The 24,620-nt window shown below is 36.6% G+C and overlaps 1 protein-coding gene across 1 annotated transcript in view; it reads right to left on the bottom strand.

Moving 5' to 3' along the window:
* The window catches only part of LOC136866805 (kinesin-like protein KIF20A), a 430,278-nt gene that overhangs the window by 52,619 nt on the left and 353,039 nt on the right, over positions 1 to 24,620 (bottom strand). The window contains exon 25 of the mRNA XM_068226714.1: positions 7,763 to 7,828. Coding sequence (XP_068082815.1) covers positions 7,763 to 7,828 — 66 coding nt within the window. The remainder of the gene's footprint in view (positions 1 to 7,762; positions 7,829 to 24,620) is intronic.

The raw sequence follows: 24,620 nt of genomic DNA, 5'->3' as shown, positions 1-24,620 counted from the left end.
CATTAACCCTATAGAAAATCTTTGGGCAATTATCAAGAAACGGATGAGAAAAATGTACTGCACTACCAAAAAAATGGGGTTTTGTGGTGTAGTGAAAGTGTGGTTTCGTGACAAAGAAGTAAGGGAAATATGTAAATAACGAGGAAAGCAGAAGCACTGAACCCCCAATTATATGGCTGGAGATAATGTCCATGAAAAGTATGAGGAAAGGAAAAGCAGTTGGAGGGGATAAGCTAAGTACAGATATGTTGCGAGCACCAGGAACTCCAGCAATCCAGCGGTTATATAGACTTCTGAACACAATATGGCAGGAAAACACTATCCCAGAAGACTGGAAGAAGGGTATAATTGTACCTCTTTTCAAGAAGGGGGGTAGACTAAATGCATCAACTACCGTGGATTTACTCTGCTCTCTCATAGAAAAAAATCAGAGATTAGAATGGTTAAGAGAAATTGTAGAACTTTTATTGGAAGAGGAACAATATGGTTTTAGGCCTTAAAGAACAACTACAGACCTTACCTTTGCTGTCAGGATGTTAATGGAAAAGCACTGGGAAAAAGAGAAACCACTTTTTCTACAATTCCTAGACACCGAAAAGGCTTATAGTGTACCAAGGGAGCATGTCTGGAAATGCCTAAATGAGCTGGGAGTTTGTGACAGTCCTATTGCAAAAGTGAAGATGCTGTATGATAAAACCAGAAGTTGTGTGCAAGCGGGTTGCAACGAGAGGAGTACAGCAAAGTAGCACTTTGTCACCCCTCTTATCACTGTGATGGAAGCCATAATAAAGGGTCTAAAAAGGAAGGAGCAGCAGGACTTGCAAGCTTTCATCTTTGCAGACAACGTGGTGATCTGGGGTGAAACCGAAAATGATGTGGAGAAAAAGCTGCAGAAATGGAGTCAAAGTTTAAGAGGTATGATTTAGATATCAACAAGGCTAAGATGGTGGTGATGAAGTTACAGAGCGGAGATCACAAACCACAAATCAGAATAAATGACACCAAACTGGAGAGTGTTCCAACGTTAAGTACTTGGGTAGTATAGTATCAAAAGACAACCTTGCAAAGTAAGAGGTGAACAGTAGAATTAGCAAGGCAACTCAATTTTACCATCAAGTAAGACAGCTGCTGTGGGATAAACAAGTACCATTAAAAGCAAAGATAACATTATATAAATCATATTATACACCCATCCCCACATATAGCTTTGAAACTACCATGTTAACGACACAACTCAAAATTCCAAGCTGCAGAAGTGAAGTTCCTACACACCATGATACAGAAGACTAAGAAGGACAAGTTTAGGAATGAAAAAGTCTGAGGAGGAGGTGGGAATAGGGGACTTCCAACTGCAGAGGATTCAGAAAACAGGACTGAAGTAGTTTGACCATGCAAGAAGGATGAGTGCAAGGAAGATTGCAAGAAGAGAATATGAAGGAGAAGTAAAAGGAAAAAGACTAGTGAGCAGACCCAGAGGAAAAGGGACAGATCTGGTGAAGAAAGATATCGAGAAGAGAGAACAAGATTGGGAGAAGATTATGAGAGAACAGTGGTCCATGGACAAAGATGGAGGGGGCTCGTACACTACACCCGGGCAACTGGTGATGGTCAACGATGATGATGTAAGAAACTCAATGACTCTATGCTGAAACAAAGGTAAATGTTAATTAAAGCCACAGGTGGACATATTAAATACTAAAACACTCTTTGATAAGAAGTAACCTTGATGATTTGTAAAACAATTTTTTTAAAAAAATCTACCTCCGTTCACATTAATATGCACAAGACTGTATTTCATGCCTTCTCCCTGTTGCCTATGAAGAAAAGCTGATGAGCTTTCATCGCCATGTTACTAGTTTGTGGAAGCAAAATTCCTATTTGCTTTCTCAAACTGGGAATGCTGATGAGAAGTCCGTTTATTTTGAAATGCCACTAGACAATACAGTTAACATTAAGCGCTCTAAAAGCACTACTATCAGGACGGGTGGTAACGAAAAGCAACACTGCATGGTAATGTTATGCATATTAGCTGACGGAGCCAAACTTCCTCCGTATAAGGTTCTGAAAAGAAAAAAACACTTTCAAAAGGAAAGTTGCCATCTGGCATTTTCGTTCGAACCCAAGAATCCAGCTGGATGGACGGCGAGTTAATTGAGGACTAGATGAAGTGTTTGGCAACATCATCCGAGAGCATAATTGCAGAAGAGCCTGTTTATGTTTGACAGTTATCGCGAACATACTACTGCAGTAAAGGAATTGATAAGTAAAGGAAAAACTGATCTGGCAAAACTTCTAAGATCGCTGACCTTTATGTTTTATGTGAACCGGCCTTTCAGGGCTGAACTGAAACAGCTCTACACTGAGTGAATGCAGTCTGCTGGTGATCACGCATCGACACCAACTGGACAAGTGAAACGATGCTAAGTTGAACTTCTGGTGATAGTGAGGTGGTGATTATTGTTCTAAGAGGAGGTACAACTAGGCAACCATCCTCTATATAACACTATTCAGAGAGAAAAAATGGAAGGGATCCGACACTTAAAAAAAATGAAGGTATCGGCCAAAGAAAGACTAGGGCCACAAAGGGCGTGAAAATGAAAGACTCCCTAGGCCTTGGGAACCTAATACCGCCAGGTCAGAAAACAACAAAAGTTGACCAAGAGAGGTTGGACAGGATAGATGAAAGTGAGAAGTTCGGCACAAGTAAGTGGTAGCAATGCCAGGACTCAGCTAAGACCCTGTGGTCGCCAACCCACGCTCCAAAGTTCAGAGCCCCTTTCAGTTGCCTCTTACGACAGGCAGGAGATACCATGGGTGTTATTCTACCACCCCCACCCACAGGAGGATAAGTGGAATTTCTATGCGAATGGATGAAGACTGCATGTGATCGGATCTCCAATGACTTGGTGAGGAAAAGTTTCTAGAAATGTGAAATTTCAAATTCTATGGATGATAGCGAAGACAACTATATACGAGAAGGTGACAGTGATCTAAGTTCCAATGATATAGCTCTGATGATGTTGATTCGCTGATTTGTACACTAAATTAGGTGTTTTTATTACTTGCCAAGTGTTTTAAGTTAGCAGTTTTGTGACACATTCGCAGAAATGAGAAAATTGGTAAGTAAACAGGTGATTATTATTTTTTTTTTCTTCCAAAAGTTGTCTTTAGAAATTCAGGTGTGCGAGTGTTATTCGGGATCATACGGTACACTAGCGCTGGCCCAGCTAGCTACGTAATTGATTTATGATTGCACAAGAGGGAGTATAACCGTGTTCTGAAGTGTAACCATAGTGTTTAAGGACAATATATAAGCATTGACAAAAATGCAGGCACCCTTTTCAATGAAGGCTTGGGTGATGAACTAATTCCTGAACTAAGTGAAAGTGATGACAGTGAAGAAGATTCTCCTGGACGTGACAGAAAGCACGGTACCTGAAGGTCCACCTTTATATACCCCCCCCCCTCCTCTTGTTAACCCATTTACAGGTAAACCAGGTCTGAATATCAAAACAGATAACACTAACAAGATGTCATTAATAAGATTATTTCTCGCAGCTGAATTTCTCATATACCTATGCGAGCAAACAAATCTGTATGCCAGTCAGGTAATCAGTGTTGCGCCATGCCTCTTCTCTGAACACTCCCGCACAAACGTTGAGTCTGGTGATGGTTTCAGAAGTGAGACAGCTCCTAGGTATGATGCTCACTACTGGTATCGTTAGTAAACCATTTCTCAGTATGTACTGGATAGAAGATCCTATTTTCTCAAAAACCATGTCACGAAATTGCTTCAAAAGTATCCTCTTATTTCTCCACTAGTGACAGGAGTGAATACAAGCACAGCATTGACAGATTATATCAAATCAGACCCATTTTATAGAAACTTTGCAACAGATTTACAGAGCTTTACACATCCAAACAGAAAATTGCTCTGGATGAGGGAATGCTAGCCTGGAGAGGAAACATAAGATTCCACATACATAACCCTGGTAAAATAATATAATATGGGGTTTTAATGATGATGATTTGCAAGTCTAACATGGGGTATATCCGTAAATTCGTGATATATAATGAAAGTCGTGCAAATTTACAAAGCACAGTTTTGCAGTAGCTTGAAAATTATCTTGGCCAGGGGTATACTGTATATATATACAATTACTACAACATCGTTGGACTCTCGAAGCAATTATGGGAACAAAACAGTGCTGTATGTGGAACAATATAGTCAAACAGGGATGTACCGAAAGATCTAAAGGAACCAGACAATTCTCAAACAGGGGGAAATGACTTTCAGGGGGGACAAGGATGTATTGCTTGTTTCTTGGAGGGATAAAAAAGGTTGTAACTATGGTAACTACTACCAACTTGGGGCAGAAAGGGTTGAAACATATCAGGGAGAAAACAACTGAAACCGGAGTCTGTGACCGACTATAATACAGACATGAAAAGTGTTAATACTGCAGACCAGTTCTTGGCATTCTATCCTTTCATGAGGACAACTATGAAGTGGCCAAGAAGTTTAAAGTAAATTTACTGTACTGCTTGCTTTACTGTACAACCAGTTGCGGGTTCAGATCCCACTGGTGTCCGGTTGGCCATTTTTGTTCTGTACTTGACATCTCTTCTACACGTACTAAATGTACATAACACAACCTAATAGGTTGAAGGTCTGTTTCGATGACAATTTGGTCGGTGAAAATTCAATATTCATTGACTTGGTTCACAACGGGCGACTTGAACACACTCTACAGTGTGATGGCAGTAGTGCCAGACCTGTCGCTAAGATCCTTTCCAACAGAACAAGGGTGACCTAGGCCACCACAGCTCAATTGGTAGAGCAACCAACGTGAAATCGGGAGGTTGTGGGTTCGGATCCCACTGGTGTCCGGTTGGTCATTTTTGTTCTGTGCTTTTAACATCTCTTCTACACGTACTAAATGTACATAACACGGCCTAATAGGTTGATTCCAATAAAGTTTGATTTACTAACTTCTCGCATGTACCTTGCATCTCAATTTTTAGGCTCTAATTTTCAGAAAGAAAAAGTGCAAAAATATGTGAGTAATGAGTATAACATTTTGTATCAGGCATAGAAAACAAACCTGGTACATAGCTGCCAACTTTTAGAAATCCAAAATAGGCAGATTTTTTAATTCTTGGATTTCATCACATATATTGTGCCAGGGTCTAAGTGTAAAAAGGACGGGATAAAAGGCATGCATACCTACAGTTACAATGTGATTTGATCATTAAATTTAAAATCTTAAACTAAAAATAGCATTAAAATGGTTACAAGAAAATGTATCTAATCACACTCATTTATGACACATACATAAGAATAATGATACAGTCGAACCTCGATATCTCGAAACTCCATTACTAGAATTTTCAGTATCTCGAACTAACTTGGATTTTCCGGCTGTTTGTCCTATTCTTCACGTGTATTTATTTCTCTATTCTCGAAATTCGGTTATACGAATTTCTCGAAGCAAACATTTCCTCCCTTGAAGCAAAAAATACTTTAACTCGAATTTTGTGTAACATTAACTGTGCAACACGGCATTTGCGGTTTGTGAGGAACAGTTAACAAGCAAAGAAAGGGTTCCAGTGAAGCTCGAACTTCTAGTGATAGGCAAATCCTCGCCGTTTCTCAGGTGTCAATTACCAGTCATGTACGAAAGCAAGCCCAGAAGTTGCGGATGACAAGCTCCATTTATGAAACTCAGCTGCGTGGTATTGACGAAAAGTTTCAATGTGAAGGGAGGAAAGGTTAACCGCAACAAACACAAGAGACTAACGGATTTTTTTTCAAACCTGTTAACGGAACTATGTTTCTTATTTCACTACTGTATGCACTATATCCTGTCTTCTAAAAAATTACTATAATAAGGATTATAATTAAAGTAAAAATGAAATGGCGTATGGCTTTTAGTGCCAGGAGATCCCAGGACGGGTTCGGCTCGTCAGGTGCAAGATTTGATTTGATGCCTGTAGGCGACCTGCGCGTCGTGATGAGGATGAAATGATGAAGACAACACATACACCCAGCCCCCGTGCCAGGGAAATTAACCATTGATGGTTAAAATACCCGACCCTGCCAGGAATCGAACCCGGGATCCCTGTGACCAAAGGCCAGCACACTAACCATTTAGCCATGGAGGCGGACTATAATGATAGAGTTTATTTGTATATTTTTAAGTACCGGTACCGTTAAACATAATGTATTCAGTAAAAGCCCGTAGATATATATGATTCAATTATGTGCTATACATGCTCAAAACGGTATTCGCTATATCTCGAAATTTGGATAACTCAAAATAAAATTTATCTCCTGAGGTGATTCGTATAATAGTTTCCTTTATTAGGCTGGAAAATGAACAGAAATTTAATTTCATAGGTATCTCTGAACACTTGGAGATAACGTCTGTTACGTTTTTTGGCCACAATGTGAAGAGAAAATACCAGAAACTGTCACCGACACAACTCCCTAAAATATATTTAACTCATTAACATTATGAAGTAAGAAAACAAAAATGCAGTGAAATACACGAAATTAGCACGTACAAAACAGATAGATATGTCTCATACATTATCATCATACAACTTCGACACGGGGAAAAGCACACAACTGGTGGAAAAAACACACCGCATACAATTCCACGAAATTACGCACAGAAACTATGTTAATAGTACGCGAACCATACAATAAGAAACTCATTCTTTCGTCCCGATTAACTGAGTCACTAGCCTCTCTTGCTTGTAGGACGATTGCTCCCAAATCCCTAGCCGTAAAGCACACATGCTGCTGTAGCGAGCAGGAAACATGGTACACGAAGGCGACGGACAATACACTCAAGAAATAAAGCATCAAATAAAAACGCTTGTAAATGAGGTTGGGTAAATTACACAAGCACGTAAGAATTTATTCTTTATCCTAGGGGAAGAGTATTGACTGTCCTGGAGGTTATATTGGTCAAATATAGGGAGAATAAAAAATAAATCGGAAAACCTGAAGACGAGTTAAAAAACAGAGAAAGTTTCTGGGTAAATTGCAAGGGTTGGCAGGTATGCTGATACTCACTTACACTGAAATTTATTCTGAGTGACCTATCAAAAAAGCTTTAATATGAAGGCATAAAACTCATCAGAAAAATCTCAATCCTGTCTGAATTGTAAAGAATGACGTGAGAGGTATAGAGAAATATTAAAAGATACCCCAAAAGATTACATCATACATGCATAGAATGAATTAAGTCCCTCATAACCATAGTTTTATAACATAAATACTGTTCAATTCTGTATTTTACTTTGTAAATGGAAATTATGAAGGTTAATGTGCTACTCTGGAGATAAACCTTCTAGTCAAGAGACTCATGCTATTAACTGCTGAGGTTCATCATACCTAAAATTTACATACAGTATTTCTGTTTTGTAACCTTCAAATGAGGCATAAGGATATAAAAGCCACACACTATCATATTGGCATATGGCTTTACAAGTCTTGTGAATAATACACATGCATCTTTAAGATAGAAAAAGGAACAGCAATAAAGTTTGGATTGATGAATAAGATTTTGAAAAGGAAAAATTCATATTAGTACATCCAAGGAAGACCTTACTTAAAATGGGATTTCTGCGATTTTAAACCAAGTCTTCTGAAGCAGTCTGCATGCAACACTATTCGTTATATTAATTTAAAGTTTCCTGGACATGCGTTTTTGCTCATGCAGTATTTTCCCTCACCCTTAATTTACCTTACCTTTAAGTACTCTTCTTTAAAAGGCTTCATTTTATACGTGTCCAGTTCCCGGCTAAGAACCGAAACCTGTTTTAAACGTGAATCATACTAAATTCTGTGCACAAACAAACCAAATACAGCAACAAAATTCTAACACAAAATTAACAAAACAGAAGTGGGAATTATATTAATAACGGGCTAGAACTAAGAACTGGAACTCGTTAATAGAAAGGAATATTGCACATAGGATACGCTCTACTACAAGTACCAGACTAAATGCAACAGTTTGTGAAATATGCCTCCACTACATTGTAAGACATAAACAAATTTCAGCTACCATTTGACATGAAAGTGGTGAGTAGGATAAATGTATTTTTAAATCTGTACCAGTTCTCTCGGGACCACACTGATCATTCTACAGCCAACCTGCCCATAATGGAATCATGCAGGACCGTAAAAATTTTCAGTTGTGGACAGGCTGTATATGGGTATAATGAATTGTAATAGATGCATAATTACATACCCATAAACGTGTGATGCACAATACAGGTGATAAATCCATTAAAAGTTGGTTTATTGCACAGAACACGAACACTTTATTTATTATTACTATTAACTTTATTGGTCACGTTGGACCACTTGAGTCTTCCATGTACACTTTTTCTTTGGAGGTTGTACTGTTTGATTTTTCTTATCTGCCCAGTACTACTTCATTTGTTCTGATCGCAGTGTTCTTAATTCGTCTGAAATCTCTACAAGCCTTCTGTGCATCATTTCAGTTGAAAATTTGTGATTCCTACGAAGGGTGGTAATTTTATTCTTGTTCTCTGCATCTGTAACTTCAAGTCCAACCGTCTGGAGATGATCTTGAATTTCTTTGATCCAATGCCCTCCTGTCTTCTTTCCCAGATTTCTCATCACTAGTTGTCATAAAATTCTAGTTTCTGGTAATCGTAAGATGTGAAAGAAATAAGAGATTATTTTCTTCTTCATCATGCTAGTAACTGGGTCAATCTCTCGATAGACAGTTCCATTGGGGAGGATTCTCCAGACTCCTTCAACCTGGTACTTTTTATTTATGCAAGTTCTAATAATTTTCCTTTCAGTTTTGAGGAGCTGATCAATTCTTCTTTCATTTTTAATTTGGAACAAGGTTTTGCAAGCATAAGTGGCTTCGGACAAAGTTACAGTTTTGTAGTGTTTGATCTTAGTATTTATTTATTTCATGTCTTCATTTGTGGCGAAGTTAAGGCTTACAGCCCTCTCTTACACTTAACCACATATTATCTAAAATAAACTTCATAAAACAGAATGAAATAATATAACAAAATATAAATCCTAACCTCATTCATTCTTCCATTCATACCAGCTAAAATTTAATAGGTAATCTTGGCAAGATCGCTTGAAAGAAGCTAAAGAAGTGCAATTCCTAACACTGACTGGAAGGGAATTCCAGAGCCTTGCACCAGACACTTGAAAGGAGCGGTTAAATGGAGATGAGCGATGCACAGGAATTGAGAGTGTAGTATTGACATGGATGCTTTCACAGCCCATACTTATAGAGTCTACTGACCAGCACTTTTTGTTATAAGTCGACCAGGTTAGAAATTGTGCTTTTTTCATTTTGTTGGTTCTATTTATCCATGTTGCATCAATGTGCAGAATGATTTCTGCAAGGTATTTAAATTTTAGGACTATGTTAATTTTTTGATCATTTATGATTACTTCATTTATGTCAAGGGGTTTCACTGGCATGATCTCAGCTTTCTCAAAGGATATTTGTAATCCTATTTTTAATGCAATTTTCTGGAGACTGGTGATTTGAGCATGGACTTCTTCCATGTCAAGGGCTAAAGGAGCTAAATCATCTGCAAACCCTAGGCAGATTGTCCTTATTGAGGGTTTTGCTCCAATTTTGATTTTACGTGGGTTTTCTTTTTGTCAGATTTTCATGATGTAATCTAGAGCCACATTGAAGAGCAATGAGGATAATCTGTCCCCTTGTCTGAGGCCTGTATTTATTGTAAAAGCATCTGGCATTTCTCTCCTGCTTTACCTTTGAAATTGTGTTGGTTAAAGTTAGTTCAATAATTTTTGTTAATTTAGGATGAAGGCCATATGATCTGAGGATTTTTAAAAGAGTAGGTCTGTGTATACTATCATAAGCCTTTTTGAAATCTATGTATTCTCCAAGTTGTGGTTCCAGAATGCTTTTTATCCTACTGTAAATTATGCGGGAGAAAATCTTGTAAGTGCAGTCCAAAAGGGTTATTCCTCTGTAATTGTCTGGATTAGTTTTATCTCCTTTTTTGAATAATGGATGGATTACACCTGAGGTCCAGTGTTCTGGGATTTTTCCTGTGATCCACCTTCTGACTAGATGCTGATGTAAATTTATGATTGCTAGTTTCCCTGCATTTTTTCAGATTTCTGCAAAGACTAGATCTTCACCACATGCCTTATAATTTTTTAGTTCCTTAATTGCAAATTCTGCCTCACTGATAGTTGGAGGTTATATTAGATCAGGGGTGGTTAAAATGGGTGTGTCAGTATTTACTTCCAATGTTCCCAGTGGGTCACCACAATTTAAAAGTCTGTCGAATGTCTCTGCGAGGATCTCTGCATTTTCTTGATTACTATGGGCTAACGTTCCTGATTTATCTCTCAGCATTAATATTGGAAAAGAATAAAATTAAGTAATTTAATAGACATATACTTACCAGATATTGTAATAGGAGTTTAATCATGGCTGAGAAATGATATAATGGATGCAGAAATTTTCTCACGGAAGTGGAGGGTGTATCGTAGAGATAGGAAAGGTAGGAGCGGGAGTATTCATTCTCGTGAAAGAAGAATTTGTAAGCTACGAAAAAGTTAAAGATGACAAGCACGAAATTCTAGGGTTAAGGCTCATTTCTAAAGATAATAGGCAACTAGATGTCTTTGGAGTGTACAGACCAGGAAAGGGTAGCGTAGATGCTGATTCAGAATTATTTGATTAGATAATCAGCTACGTGGGAAACGATAAGGAAAGGAACGTGATCGTAGCGGGTGATCTCAATTTACCAAATGTCAATTGGGAAAGTAATGCGAACGACAGGAAGCATGACCAACAAAGGCAAATAAGTTAATATGGGAAGGGCATCTGATTCAGAAAGTGATGGAACCAACTAGAGGGAAGAATATTCTGGATGTAGTGCTGGTAAAACCAGATGAGCTCTATAGAGAAACCGACGTAATAGATGGTATAAGTGATCATGAAGCTATTTTTGTGGTAATTAAATTTAAATGTGAAAGAAAGGAAGAAATTAAAATTAGGACTGTTAGGCAGTACCATATGGCTGATAAAACAGGCATGAGGGAGTTTTTAATAAGCAACTATGATCGGTGGAAAACGGTAAATAAAAATGTAAACAGACTCTAGGATGAGTTTAAAGCAATTGTTGAGGAATGTGAAAATAGGTTTGTACCTTTAAAGGTGGTAAGGAATGGTAAAGCTCCACTATATTATAACAGGGAAGTAAAGAGACTAAGAAGGAGGTGCAGGTTGGAAAGAAATGGAGTTAGAAATGGCTGTGGAAGTAAGGAGAAATTGAAGGAACTTGCTAGGAAATTGAATCAAGCAAAGAAGTCAGCTAAGGATAACATGATGGCAAGCATAATTGGTGGCCACACTAATTTTAGTGAAAAATGGAAGAGTATGTATAGGTACTTGAAGGCAGAAACAGGTTCCAAGAAGGACATTCCAGGAATAATTAATGAACAAGGGGAGTGTGTATGCGAGGATCTTCAAAAGGCAGAAGTACTCAGTCAGCAGTATGTAAAGATTCTTGGTTACAAGGATAATGTTCAGATAGAGGAGACTAAGACTAAAGAAGAATTAAAATTTACCTATGACAGCAATGACATTTACAGTAAGATACAAAAGTTGAAAACTAGAAAAGCTGCTGGAATTGATAAGGTTTCGGGGGATATACTAAAGACAATGGGTTGGGATATAGTACCATATCTGAAATACTTGTTCGATTTTTGTTTGCATGAAGGAACTTTACCAAATGAATGGAGAGTTGCTGTAGTAGCCCCTGTATATAAAGAAAAGGGTGATAGGCATAAAGCTGAAAATTACAGGCCAGTCAGTTTGACAGGCATTGTATGTAAGCTTTGGGAAAGCATTCTTTCTGATTATGTAAGACATGTTTGCAAAATTAATAATTGGTTTGACAGAAGGCAGTTTGGGTTTAGGAAAGGTTATTCCACTGAAGCCCAACTTGTAGGATTCCAGCAAGAATAGCAGATATCCTGGATTCAGGAGGTCAGTTGGACTGTATTGCGATTGACTTATCTAAGGCATTTGATAGGGTAGATCATGGGAAACTACTGGCAAAAATGAGTGCAATTGGACTTGACAAAAGAGTGATTGAATGGGTGGCTCTGTTTCTAGAAAATAGAACTCAGAGAATTAGAGTAGGTGAAGCTTTATCTGTCCCTGTAAAAATTAAGAGGGGAATTCCTCAAGGCAGTATTATTGGACCTTTATGTTTTCTTATATATATCAATGATATGTGTAAAGAAGTGGAATCAGAGATAAGGCTTTTCGCAGATGATGTTATTCTGTACAGAGTAATAAATAAGTTACAAGATTGTGAGCAACTGCAATGTGACCTCAATAATGTTGTGAAATGGACAGTAGGCAATGGTATGATGATAAATGGGGATAAAAGTCAGGTTGTGAGTTTCACAAATAAGAAAAGTCCTCTCAGTTTTTATTACTGCGTTGATGGGGTGAAAGTTCCCTTTGGGGATCATTGTAAATACCTAGGTATAAATATAAGGAAAGATCTTCAGTGGGGTAATCACATAAATATGATTTTAAATAAAGGGTACAGATCTCTACACATGGTTATGAGAGTATTTAGGGGTTGTAGTAAGGATGTAAAGGAGAGAGCATATTTGTCTCGGTGAGGCCTCAACTTGAGTATGGTTCCAGTGTATGGGACCCTTACCAGGATTACTTGATTCAGGAACTGGAAAAAAAACCAAAGAAAAGCAGCTCGATTTGTTCTGGGCGATTTCCGACAAAGGAGTAGCGTTACAAAAATGTTCCAAAGTTTGGGCTGGGAAGACTTGGTAGAAAGGAGACGAGCTGCTCAACTAAGTGGTATGTTCCGAGCTGTCAGTGGAGAGATGGCGTGGGAGGACATCAGTAGACGAATACGTTTGGATGGTGTCAAAAGTAGGAAAGATCACAATATGAAGATAAAGTTGGAATTAAAGAGGACAAATTGGGGCAAATATTCTTTTATAGGAAGGGGAGTTAGGGATTGGAATAACTTACCAAGGGAGATGTTCAATAAATTTCCAATTTCTTTGCAATCATTTAAGAAAAGGCTAGGAAAACAACAGATAGGGAATCTGCCACCTGGGTAACTGCCCTAAATGCAGATCAGTAGTGATCGTTTTTTTGATAAAACTCTCCTCTATCCTATGTAAGGTAATTTTAAGATGTGTGCGTTTGGTTTATCTGATGATTTTATGGGTTGACTTTGTTTTATTAGTTCTAAATTTGATTTGTCTGATTTTTGGGCTTGACGATTTATCCATGCTTGGTATCTTCTCTCATTTGCCTGGTCACATTCTTCATTCATCATTCATGTTTTTTCCTAGGATTTGTTGGAGCTAACTCTTCTGCTATCGATTTCAGTTTGTTGGTCAGTTCTTCTAATGTGTTAGTGTTGACAGATCCTTCTCCTGTCTTCCTATAGTACTCCCAATTTATTAACCCTTACCCCTCAAATTAAAGTTCTCTGTGTTGTCTCTACTACTCGTATTTTAAATGTAAAATTTTACCTTATATGACCTGTATTCATGTTTCACGATTTTGGAGATAGCACTTGCTTTTAAATGATGTTAGGCCATACACGTTTACAGCAAGCTATAGTGGAGCAAATAAAAGCAATATGTGGAATTTAAGACAAATTACTTGGCATTTTTATTATTATTGTTATCGCATACCGATTGTTTTCGTTAATTTCAGTGTACAAATTATCGCTAAAAAGCAATTGAAAAACTCTATTCAGTCTCTGGTTTCATATCTCGCAGTAGTTTGTAGGCTGAAACCACTGTAAATGGCAATTTCTTGAAATCTGGCTCTGTTGATTTATAATTGTGCCAGCCGTCAGCATTAGGTACATGTTGGGTTACAATACACAAACTGACATTCGTCAGTTCACTTTTAGGCATCGTGAAATGATATTAGATATATTTATTAGAAGCAGAGGTGCGAAAATAGTGTGGTTTCGTGTGTTGCCTGACATATACAACATATATATGACTAGAAGAGCACATGGCGACCATGTTTGTTTACTATCTCTCGAGCTTTCGTGTGCGTGAGTGGACAGCTGATGGCTACACCACAATCTAAATAATAGATTTTTGACTGACTATCAAAGTTCCACGCGGAACCAAAAGATAGCAGTACATTATATCACCATCTATTTTGTCGGCTAAGAGGCTGCATTACATGTGATAAAATTCATTTTTGGGTCCGTATTGAAAATATTTGTCTTAGATAACACGTAGTAAGAGCTCGGCGACTGCCAGTTACTCTAAAACTCTCAATGTAAGCTAACATCTCAGCGGTCGAAGGGAACTCATAATATCTTTGGCTAACCACCGAAGACAACAACTTTCCCTTCCAACTAATACGCTCACCTCAACACACCCAACAGCAAAGAGCCATACCCATTACAAATTCTTACCACATCAAAGAAGATAGTCTAATGACGCCTACAAAGACTTCAATATAGCCTACGGCACCAACATTTCCAACTACTATTATCTCAAAAGGAACCAGACCATATGAAAATTCTCCAATATTTATAAGCACATGAATGAAAATCAATATTTTATAACTTCAAGAACCAACGACCATCACCATTGCTCAACTTATAAGTTTTTAACAATACGCCATCTGACAACTGAATGGAATGTTTTTTCTGATTTTTATCTCTATAGTAGTATCTGATAATATGTCATAATCGTCAAATAATTATCATGTTTTTAGAATCCAATATTATCACAAATATAGTCAAATAACAGGATACTACATTTTATATTGTAATAGTGTTTAACAATCTCCAATACATTTTAAACGACAGTTTTTAACAGCATTCATAAATTATTTCCAATCAGGTACCTGATCTATCCTAAGTTTTCATCGTCCTAATTCCGGGATGAAGGTCGTCATACGAAGCTATAAGTTTGCCATGCAAGGTAGTAATCGCGAAGATTACGTAATTGGGCCATACGTCACAAAGGAATGCACATATTAAATAAATTAGGCCATGATTTCGAAGTGTTTACATTTTACGAGCGTATATATATTCAAGAAGGCCGTGCACGTGACGGCAAAGATATTTATTCGACAAATTAAAGATGCCTAGATCACGGACCGAGACGGGGAATTGTCAAGGATCCATACGGCCGTGGTAAAATAATAGAAGGTTTTAATATTGTTAAAAGAAGAACAAGAAGCTGAATAATAATAAAAAAAAAAAAATTCCGCAACGTAAAATCGAAATAAACTATCCTCACGAAATATAGTCAGTCTTCGTCTGGACAGAAGGAAGATATTATACAAGTTACTTGCTGGAGAGCTCGCGAAGTAAGAGAATATTCGCAAAACAGACATTCACAAAAGAATATCGTGAAGGGAGTTAGGAAATACCCTAACAGTAGTCGAAGTGGATATTCAAGTCCGTACAAGTAACCAAGTTAAATTTTACGAAGTATAAATTGATTAGCCGTATAGAAAAGAGAATATTTACAGGAATAACTTGCAAGAATTTAACTGTCAAGTTCTTACTAAAGATCAATATTGAAGTATTATTTTAAAACCTGACATTAATTACAAGCCTGAAATTTATTCTTGAGAGTATGGATATGAAACTAATGCATGGATTGGAAATGTTTCTTTCTGTTATGATCGACCGCAACATCATGATGCAAGGCTAAACGGAATATGGAGCCGACTGTCTGACGGAAGCCGCCCAGCTGTTACTGCTATCCCGAATCCCGAGTCACAACCAAATGGGGACGTAGCAGAGGAAGATGCCGTTCGACGCAGTCCCTAGATGACAACATCCAGTCCGAGGCCGACCATCTAACGTCAGTAATCACAAGATAAGTTCCAAAGAGATATTTATTTTCTTGAAATTGATATGTAGTAAATTTGTAATGATATTATAGAGTATATTTGGTACGGTATTTAACCTAGTTCTTCGTGATATAATCACAGACGTTATTATCTTCGAAATGAAATTGTCCATGTTGAGCTATTATTACTAGTAGGGGAATAGGTACTTCTTCCAGATTCTACAGTCTATGACATAATATAGGAATGCGTAAGGCAAAACCAGGAGAGATTTGGACTGTAATTTATAACTATTATGGGACGAAAACTTCATATTTTGAATGACGTAACCTTAAATATTCTTGAAGAAGATAGTTGATTTACGTATAACCTGAATATGTTTGCCGATTCGACGCAATGAAAAGTGAGTAGATATCAACTTATTTAATTTATATATGCATTTTATTATTAAGCTAGCATGTTTACGCGTATGATATATGAATTATAACCCAAAAGTGTACTATTATGGTAAAGTAATATGATGTTGGAATGATTTGCCGTCATGTTGGTGATGATATGTGTTTACATAGAGAATTTATGGTTTGATTGGCACATTAATGTGCAAACGTGTATAATTATTCGTCGTAATGTGTTTATGAGATTGAATTATATTATATGATGGTAATTAATGGTAGTAGATGGAGAGATAGATGTATTTATGAGTAGTTTTGACGGTAAATACGACGTAATATGAGCCGATGGTGATGATTACTATTTGCGGCAGAATAATAAAATGATTATGAATGGTATTTAGGGTTAATGGTACACGCGTACATTGCAAGACACCGCATATTTCATATAATTAGGTTACCTTACACTGTCTTCGGAAGAAATATCCAGGTAGGAAATATATGAAGGGAAACTTGTCGTCTTTATAATTAATTCATACCAACGTTGTTATAAATGTCATTGGAAGTTTGTTGTCAAGAATGAATTTTAATTCAAATAATAATCCCATAATTCAAAACCTTTACTGCAATTACGTTTAGGAGTTAACCAAATGCATTTCTACGGAATCAGGGATGCCTGATTAATAATTGCTAAACCCTAAAACATGTTTAGTACAATTTCTATTAGAAATACGATTATGATTGAACTTTGAACGATACCTACATTTATTTAAGGTGTTATTTGAATATTTTAATCTAATGATACTTTCGAGGAGACCAATATTTTTCAATTTAAGAACAAAATATATTTGAAATAGCCATTTTTGGGCCAAAATAATTTGGAACTTACTTGTGATTACTAACGTTAAGACGCCGAAAAGAGAGAATAATGAAATAATGTTGATATGATAGTTACGAAAATAAGCATTTTTTTTCCAAATCATTTTTTATTAATTTTTTTAATTACCAGTTGATTATGTATAAAAGTAACAAGAATTGTTGGACTTTACCTAATTAATGTTATTAAGAAATTTAATTAGGATTAGGGACTCAGACTTATTTTTCAACCAAAAGATTTCTTTATTATAGAAGAAGAAGAAGATAATTGATAATGATAAATATTATTTTCCTTTGTGATTCCGGAATCAAGAAATAAAATATAGATTTTCTAATTTAGAGGTTATTATTTTAGGAGATAGGCAGATATTATTAGGATTAGGTGATCTTGATTTAATTCATTAAAAAAAAAAAATATTTTTTTAAATTTTTTTTCATTTATATTCGGATGACTGGACTTGGAAAACATAATAATGATTTTGGATAATGAATGGTATCGAGAATAATTTGTTGATGTTGAGATGTGGTGCCTCAGTTGACCTCACGTTAAAATAGTATTTTTTTTTGAAAAAGTAATTTCATTATCCCTGAGAGGTGTCACCAGGCAAAGTTAGGATTACCATATCGTATATATTCCGATAGGAGAATTCTAAGTTACGATTCCGCTAGATTTCCTTGAGGCAATAACTGCGAATATAATGAATATTTGAACTTAGCCAACGACACTCAGCATCAAATTAATAATGCACTCATCCATTAGATGATCTATTAGGATGATGGGAGATCGAGGGGAAAAATAGCCGGAGCAATTGCTACCCAAGTTAATGTCCATATTAAAAATGATCGCCCAATATGGTGCAAGCATGAAACTACCCCTCAGGATGGTGCATATTAAAAATGGCGCCCAACTTTGGAGCAAAACTGAGGACACCCAGCCTAATTAAAAAAAATAACTCTTGGCCGTACAGGAATATTAAAAATAGTGCCCAACGGTGTAGCAAGACTGAGGACACCCAGGCCATATTAAAATGACGCATAACTTCGTAGCAAAACTGAGGATACTATTTAGGGCGCATATTAAGAATAAAATAACGCCAAACGTTGGAACAAAAATTGAGGATACTAAGAGGTAGTGACAAGGTAATTGCAGGATGCAGTAAATTGATGCCCAGCAACAAACATGATTGAGGATACTTGATATGGCATTATGGAAGAAAATAATGAAGGAGGATGGCTGAGAAAGATAGTAATCAGCAGTGAGATGAAAAATAGATGATTATCTGAGATCGAATATTTTCAGAGGATACCAAGAAGGAAAGAAGGAGTTGGGAGAAAGATAAACAATCCAAGGATACGGAAGAAAGGCGGAAGAAGAGAAGGATAAAAATTATTAAGATAGGTTGTATTAATAATTTAAATAATTAATTGGTTAAGATAATTTATAATATTGTTTTCAATCATTATATTGTATTATGCTTAGATAGCAATAGATAATAGGGTAATAAAAAAAAAAAATGCTTATTTTCAATATTTTGAATGACTGGGATAGTAGGACGGCTGAATAGCGGGGGAAGTCAGATAGTTGGTATTCCATATTGATTGAGCAATTGATATAAACTTTATTGAATTTAAGTCATAATTTAGGGAATTTGGACTTTTGAGTAGGTTGGATTATAGTAAATGCAAATATGACGAGTTTGAACCAACTTCGTTTACAATTAGAGGAATATCAGAAGGAGCAGGGAGAGAAACTGCAAGGACAGGATGAGGAGATAAATAGAATGATAGAGGATGCAGAAAAGGCAAAAAAAGAACAGGAACAGAAATTTAAGGAGAAGGATGAGCAGATAAACCAGATAACCGAAAAGTTAGACAAGACAAAAGACGAACAGAAGGGAATAATGGAAATGTTAAAAGAAATGATGGTGGAGATGAGAAATATGAAAGAAGAGCAAAAAGAACATAATCATAAACAAGAAGAGAAACAGCAAGAAATGATAAGGAAACAAGAAGAAAAACAGCAAGAAATACTGAGGAAGCAAGAAGTGAGACAGAAAGAGCAATTGGAAGAAATATTTGGAAGATTTCGAGAAGAATACCGACAGAAACAGGAGGAATACCAAATAAAACAAGAAGAAAGGCATCGAAGCCAGATTGAGGAGATGAGAAGGATGGAGAAGAGGCAAGAGGAGATGATTAGAACAGGAATTGGCAAGATTGAAGAAGAAGTTTCCCAGATGAAAAACGGGATAAGCGAACTTCGAACTGAAATGATGGAAAAGATGGAGGATAAGAACAAAGAGATCCATAATGAAATGGATAAAATTAGAGGAGAATTAGCTGAAAATAGAAATTATATCCAGGAATTGAAAGAGGATGAAATTAAGAAGCTAACGGAAAACATGGAGTCGATGAGGGTGGATTCCCAAGAAAAATGGAATCAATATGAAGAGAAGTTAAAAGACATAAATGAGAACGTAATAACAGCAAATAAAACGCTGGGAGATAATTTTATATTAGCACGTGACCATATTGGAGATGAGATGAAAATTTTAAATGAAGAAATGAAGAAGAACAAAAATGAAACGGAGAAGAGAATGATTAGAACGGAGCAGGGAATTGACGAGATGAAGAAAGAAATTCAGAATATAAGGGGTGAAATGCAAACTACAAAATTAGAGATGTCAAAACAATTGAATGAACAGAGAATCGTAGATATAAATATAAATGACAGGGAAGGGACACCGACAGTTTCGGGCGAAACTGATCAGAGCAGTAAGGACGTTATAGTTGGAAATATTGGAAATGGAAGCCCAGCCATTATAAATATTGTAAAAACGTACGATGACAGGCCCAAAAATTTTAGTAATACCGCGGCAATGTCACCAAAGAGGTTTTTGCGAGAAATGGAGGAATATTTTAAAGAAAATAGAATACCTGACGAAAAGAAACTTAGGATAGTAGAAAAACACTTAGATGCAAATCCAAATTTGTGGTATCAGGCATTTAAGTACACTTTCCACGATTATGATGAGTTCAAGGTCGCATTTCTCAAACGATTTTGGAACCCGGAGATTCAACAAAACCTTAGATTGGAGGTGTATTCAAAAAGATATTCGTCGGTAGGACCAACGAGATTTAGTGACTATTTCTCGTACCAGTTTCACAGGTTCCAGGACCTAGATTCTGCGCCCAGCGAATTAGAGGCGATAAAGACAATTCAAAAGCAGTTTCCTCCAGAAACTCAGAGATTATTAGCTGCTGCAAATGTAACTTCCGCAATTGAAATGGAAAGTATTTTAAGGCAGCTGGATATGACGTCGAGTCATCCGACAGCAAGAATCCATAGAAATACAAACAATCAAGAAGAAGTGAACGTGATAAATTGGGAAAATAATCAGAAGAAATCGGTATCCGAGAAAAGAGAAAACGATAGAAGCTCAAGGAAGAGAGAACTTAGTGATGATGATGAGAGGACAGGTGATCGAAACCGATGCAGGTGCAGGCAGAATGGGCATGATAATGGAAGGCAGAATGAAGAGAGACGATTTTTGCCATATCATCGACAGCCTAGCCGATTTAGAAATGAAAGAGAAAGAGGAAGTTACAGACAGAGACCAATGTATCATGGAGCACCGATGAACAGAAACAATAATAGGGAGAATAGGAATAGACAGTATGTACAGGAATTGAGAAAAGAAACTAGAGAAAAGAAAAGATGGGAAGAAGCGATCAGGGATCGAGACATCAATGGAGACATAGAGGGAGCCGAAAGTCTAGAGCTTCAGGAATACAAAAGAAAAGATAGAGAAGGGCAAAAACTGAATCCAGAAGCTCAATCATATCAGACAGACTCCCAGAGTAAAAAAAAAAACGCCAATTTCGATGTAGAGAGTAAGGGAGATGACATTTTGGAAAAATTGGGCGACAAAATTAAGAGTTGGTATGTACTACAAATTGAGGCTTGGGATATCGATCCGGATGAATTATTAGATGAGACACAAGAAATTCATAAAGAAAATAAATCGTACTTACCCATTGTTACTGCACGAATAAATGGCCTGAAAACACATTGTTTGGTTGATTCAGGAGCAAGTATAAGTGTTATATCAAAAGCATTATTTGTTGAGGTAAATCAAGAAGGAAAGTTGCCAATTATACCAGTTGCACAAATGAAAATAAGAGGGATTATACCAGATAAATCTGTCGAATGTAAATTACAAACTTATTTAAATGTCAGGATTGGTAGATTTATATTTGAACACCCATTCATAATCATGAACAAAATTAAATACAATGTGATTCTTGGGGTGGATTTTATTGTAACAACGGAGATGGTAATAGACTTGAAAAATCAGGAAGTAAGGTTTCCCATCGTTAAGGAAAATGGAAAGATAATCAAGGAAAGGATAAAGTTAGAGGGAAAGGCGGAAAACACGGAGCATATGAAATTTGAAGCTATTGAAACTGAAAAGTTAATGGAAGAGGAAATACCGTTAAATGAGACTCAGGAAATGGAAGAAATTATACATAGCTTGGAGAAGATTTTAATAAAAGATGAAGAAAAAGAAGAGCCAGACATTTGGAGAAAGATCGCAGAAACGAAATTGAGTCCTAAAGAGAAACAGAAATTATATTCGATAATAGAAAGGTATTCAGGAATATTTAAGGATAAACCGGGAAAGATTCCGAATTTTAAATATAAAATCATCGCAAATGACTGGACACCATACAAAGGAAGGTTATATGACGTACCTGAAAAATATTTCCAGGAAGTAAGGAAGATCATCCAAGAGATGGTAGCTGATGGTATAATTATAAAGACTATTACACCATATTTGAATCCATTAGTCATTGTAAAGAAAAGTAACGGAAAACTAAGAATTTGCCTGGATTGTAGAAAGTTAAATGAGAAATTAATACCAGAATATAATCAAGTTCCAAAAATTAAGGAGATAATAAAGAAATTTAAGGGCAAGAAGTATTTTTCGAGTTTGGATTTTACATCTTCGTTTCATCATATAGTTTTAGAAGAAAAATCTAGACTTCTAACCGGATTTATGTTTGACAACCAAACATATGCTTATTGTAGGTTGCCTTTCGGATTGAAAAACAGTTGTGCTGTATTGATAAGGGCATTAGATAGGAACCTGTTACCTGACGTAAAAGAATATGTGACATGCTATGTGGATGACATGGTTTTTGCAACAGAAACATTTGACGAACATTGTAGTAAGCTAAAGCAATTATTAGATAATTTGGAAACTACAGGATTCAAAATTAACCTGGCCAAATCAAAATTTTGTCAAAATGAGATATTATTTGTCGGACATGTGATTGACGGAAACGGGGTGAAACCTAATCCAGTTAAAATTCAAGCAATTTGCGAATTTCCTAGGCCAACGCGTATAAAACAAGTTAGGCAATTTTTGGGAATGACCCAGTTCTTCGCAAATCACTGTAAAGGATATACAGAAATTGCAGCGCCATTGCAGGATTTGTTAAAATTAAACAACAAATGGAAATGGAATACTCACACAGAAGAAGCTTTCCTGGCAATGAAAAGATTGATGGCAAATAGTATCAAGTTAGGATATCCGGATTATACTAGAGAGTTTATCATACAAACGGATGCATCAAATGTCTGTATAGGAGCATACTTATACCAGGAGGCACCAGAAAATGATGAGGATCGAGTATACTTGGCATTTGCAAGCCGCAAGTTACGCAGCCATGAAATAAACTATACAACAACTGAGCAGGAGTTACTAGCAATTATTTATGCTCTGCAACAGTGGAAAAAGATTGTATATGGATTTCCAATTACTATACGTACAGACCACAAAGCTTTGGAATTCGGTCTTAAGGCGGCGATGCTAAGTGAAAGAGTCACCCGATGGATTTTATTCGCCCAACAGTTTAATATTAGAATTGAGCATTGTAGTGGGAAGGACAATATCCTCGCGAATGCATTAAGCAGGAATCCTGTGGTAAAAGAAGAAACTATAAATCAGATCGAATTAGTAAGACAGGACGAAGAATTTTTAGAAAAACTAAGGGATATATCGGCATGGCAAAGAGCAGATGAGAAATTAATGTTAGAAATGACAAGGATTGAACAAAGTGATTTCGATGACGACAGGGAAAATAATAGAGATGGTAAATATATAATGGAACATGGAATATTGAAGCGGTATGTCGGCAAAGATTTGAAAAAGACCAAAATAGTAGTACCCAGATCTTTGCAGAAAGGGATAATTTGGCATGCCCATAGGATAATTGGACATGGAGGAATAGAAAAGGTGGTGAGGACGATAATGGAAAGATTTACATGGACAGGAATGAGACAAACAATTAGAGATGTAATCAAGACCTGTGATACATGCCAAAGGACAAAATATACTCCTTTCCTTACCAAGCAGGAACCAATTGCAATAATACCAACAGCTCCTCGTGAGATCTTTGCAACAGATTTATATGGAAGGTTACCAACAGCTGTTAAAGGAAATAAGTACGTAGTTGTCACAATGGACATTTTTTCAAAATTCACAGTCCTACAGCCTATACAGAGAGCAACAACTAAACAAATACTGAGAGTTATAAACAAAAACGTTATACCTCAGATGGGAAAACCGAAAAGAATCTTAACTGATAGAGGAACACAGTTTACATCGGGTGAATTCCAGGATGCAATGCAAATTTTAGGAATTAAACATGTCTATTGTTCAGTAAGACACCCGTCAGCCAATCCAGTGGAGCGATGCATGCGAGAAATTTCTAAATATTGTAGGATATATTGCTCCCAAAGTCATTGGAAATGGATTGAAGTAATTAAAATAATCGAAGCATGTATGAATGACACTGTCCATGAATCAACGAGCCAGATACCAAGACTCGTACATTTGAACGAACGACCAACTCGACCATGGGATGAGATTATAGGAAAAGATGAAGAACCAAAACCCACTTGCGAAGAGATTAATCAAATAGTAAGTGCCAAATTAGAAGAACAGGCAAACAAACGCCGAAGAAGAGTCCAACATAAGAAATTCCACTCACCATTCCGGGTTGATGACTTGGTAATGATAAAGAAAGTACCAATCTCTAACGTTTCAGAAAGAATATTCGCCAAATTCGTTCATTTATATGATGGTCCATATGTGGTAAAGAAGGTTTATGGGAACAACGCATATATGTTAGAAAGCCTGGATGGGACATATCAAAACGTATACAATGCATCAAACATGAAACCATATTATAAAGAAGATCAAGAATAGAGTACTAACTAAAATCTGAAACACATGATATAAATGGGCGAAGTCAGGCCGATGAAAAGCTACATCAGTTTAGAATAACAAAAATTGAAATAAATATACTGCGAGCAGCATATTTATTTATCTATGGCAGGAGGATAAATGTACCGTTTTCATCGTCCTAATTCCGGGATGAAGGTCGTCATACG

The sequence above is a fragment of the Anabrus simplex genome, chromosome 3 (genome assembly GCF_040414725.1).
Source record: "Anabrus simplex isolate iqAnaSimp1 chromosome 3, ASM4041472v1, whole genome shotgun sequence".
Taxonomy (NCBI): domain Eukaryota; kingdom Metazoa; phylum Arthropoda; class Insecta; order Orthoptera; family Tettigoniidae; genus Anabrus; species Anabrus simplex.
The sequence above is the reverse complement of the archived record's forward strand: the minus strand, read 5'-3'. Positions and strand labels throughout refer to the sequence as shown.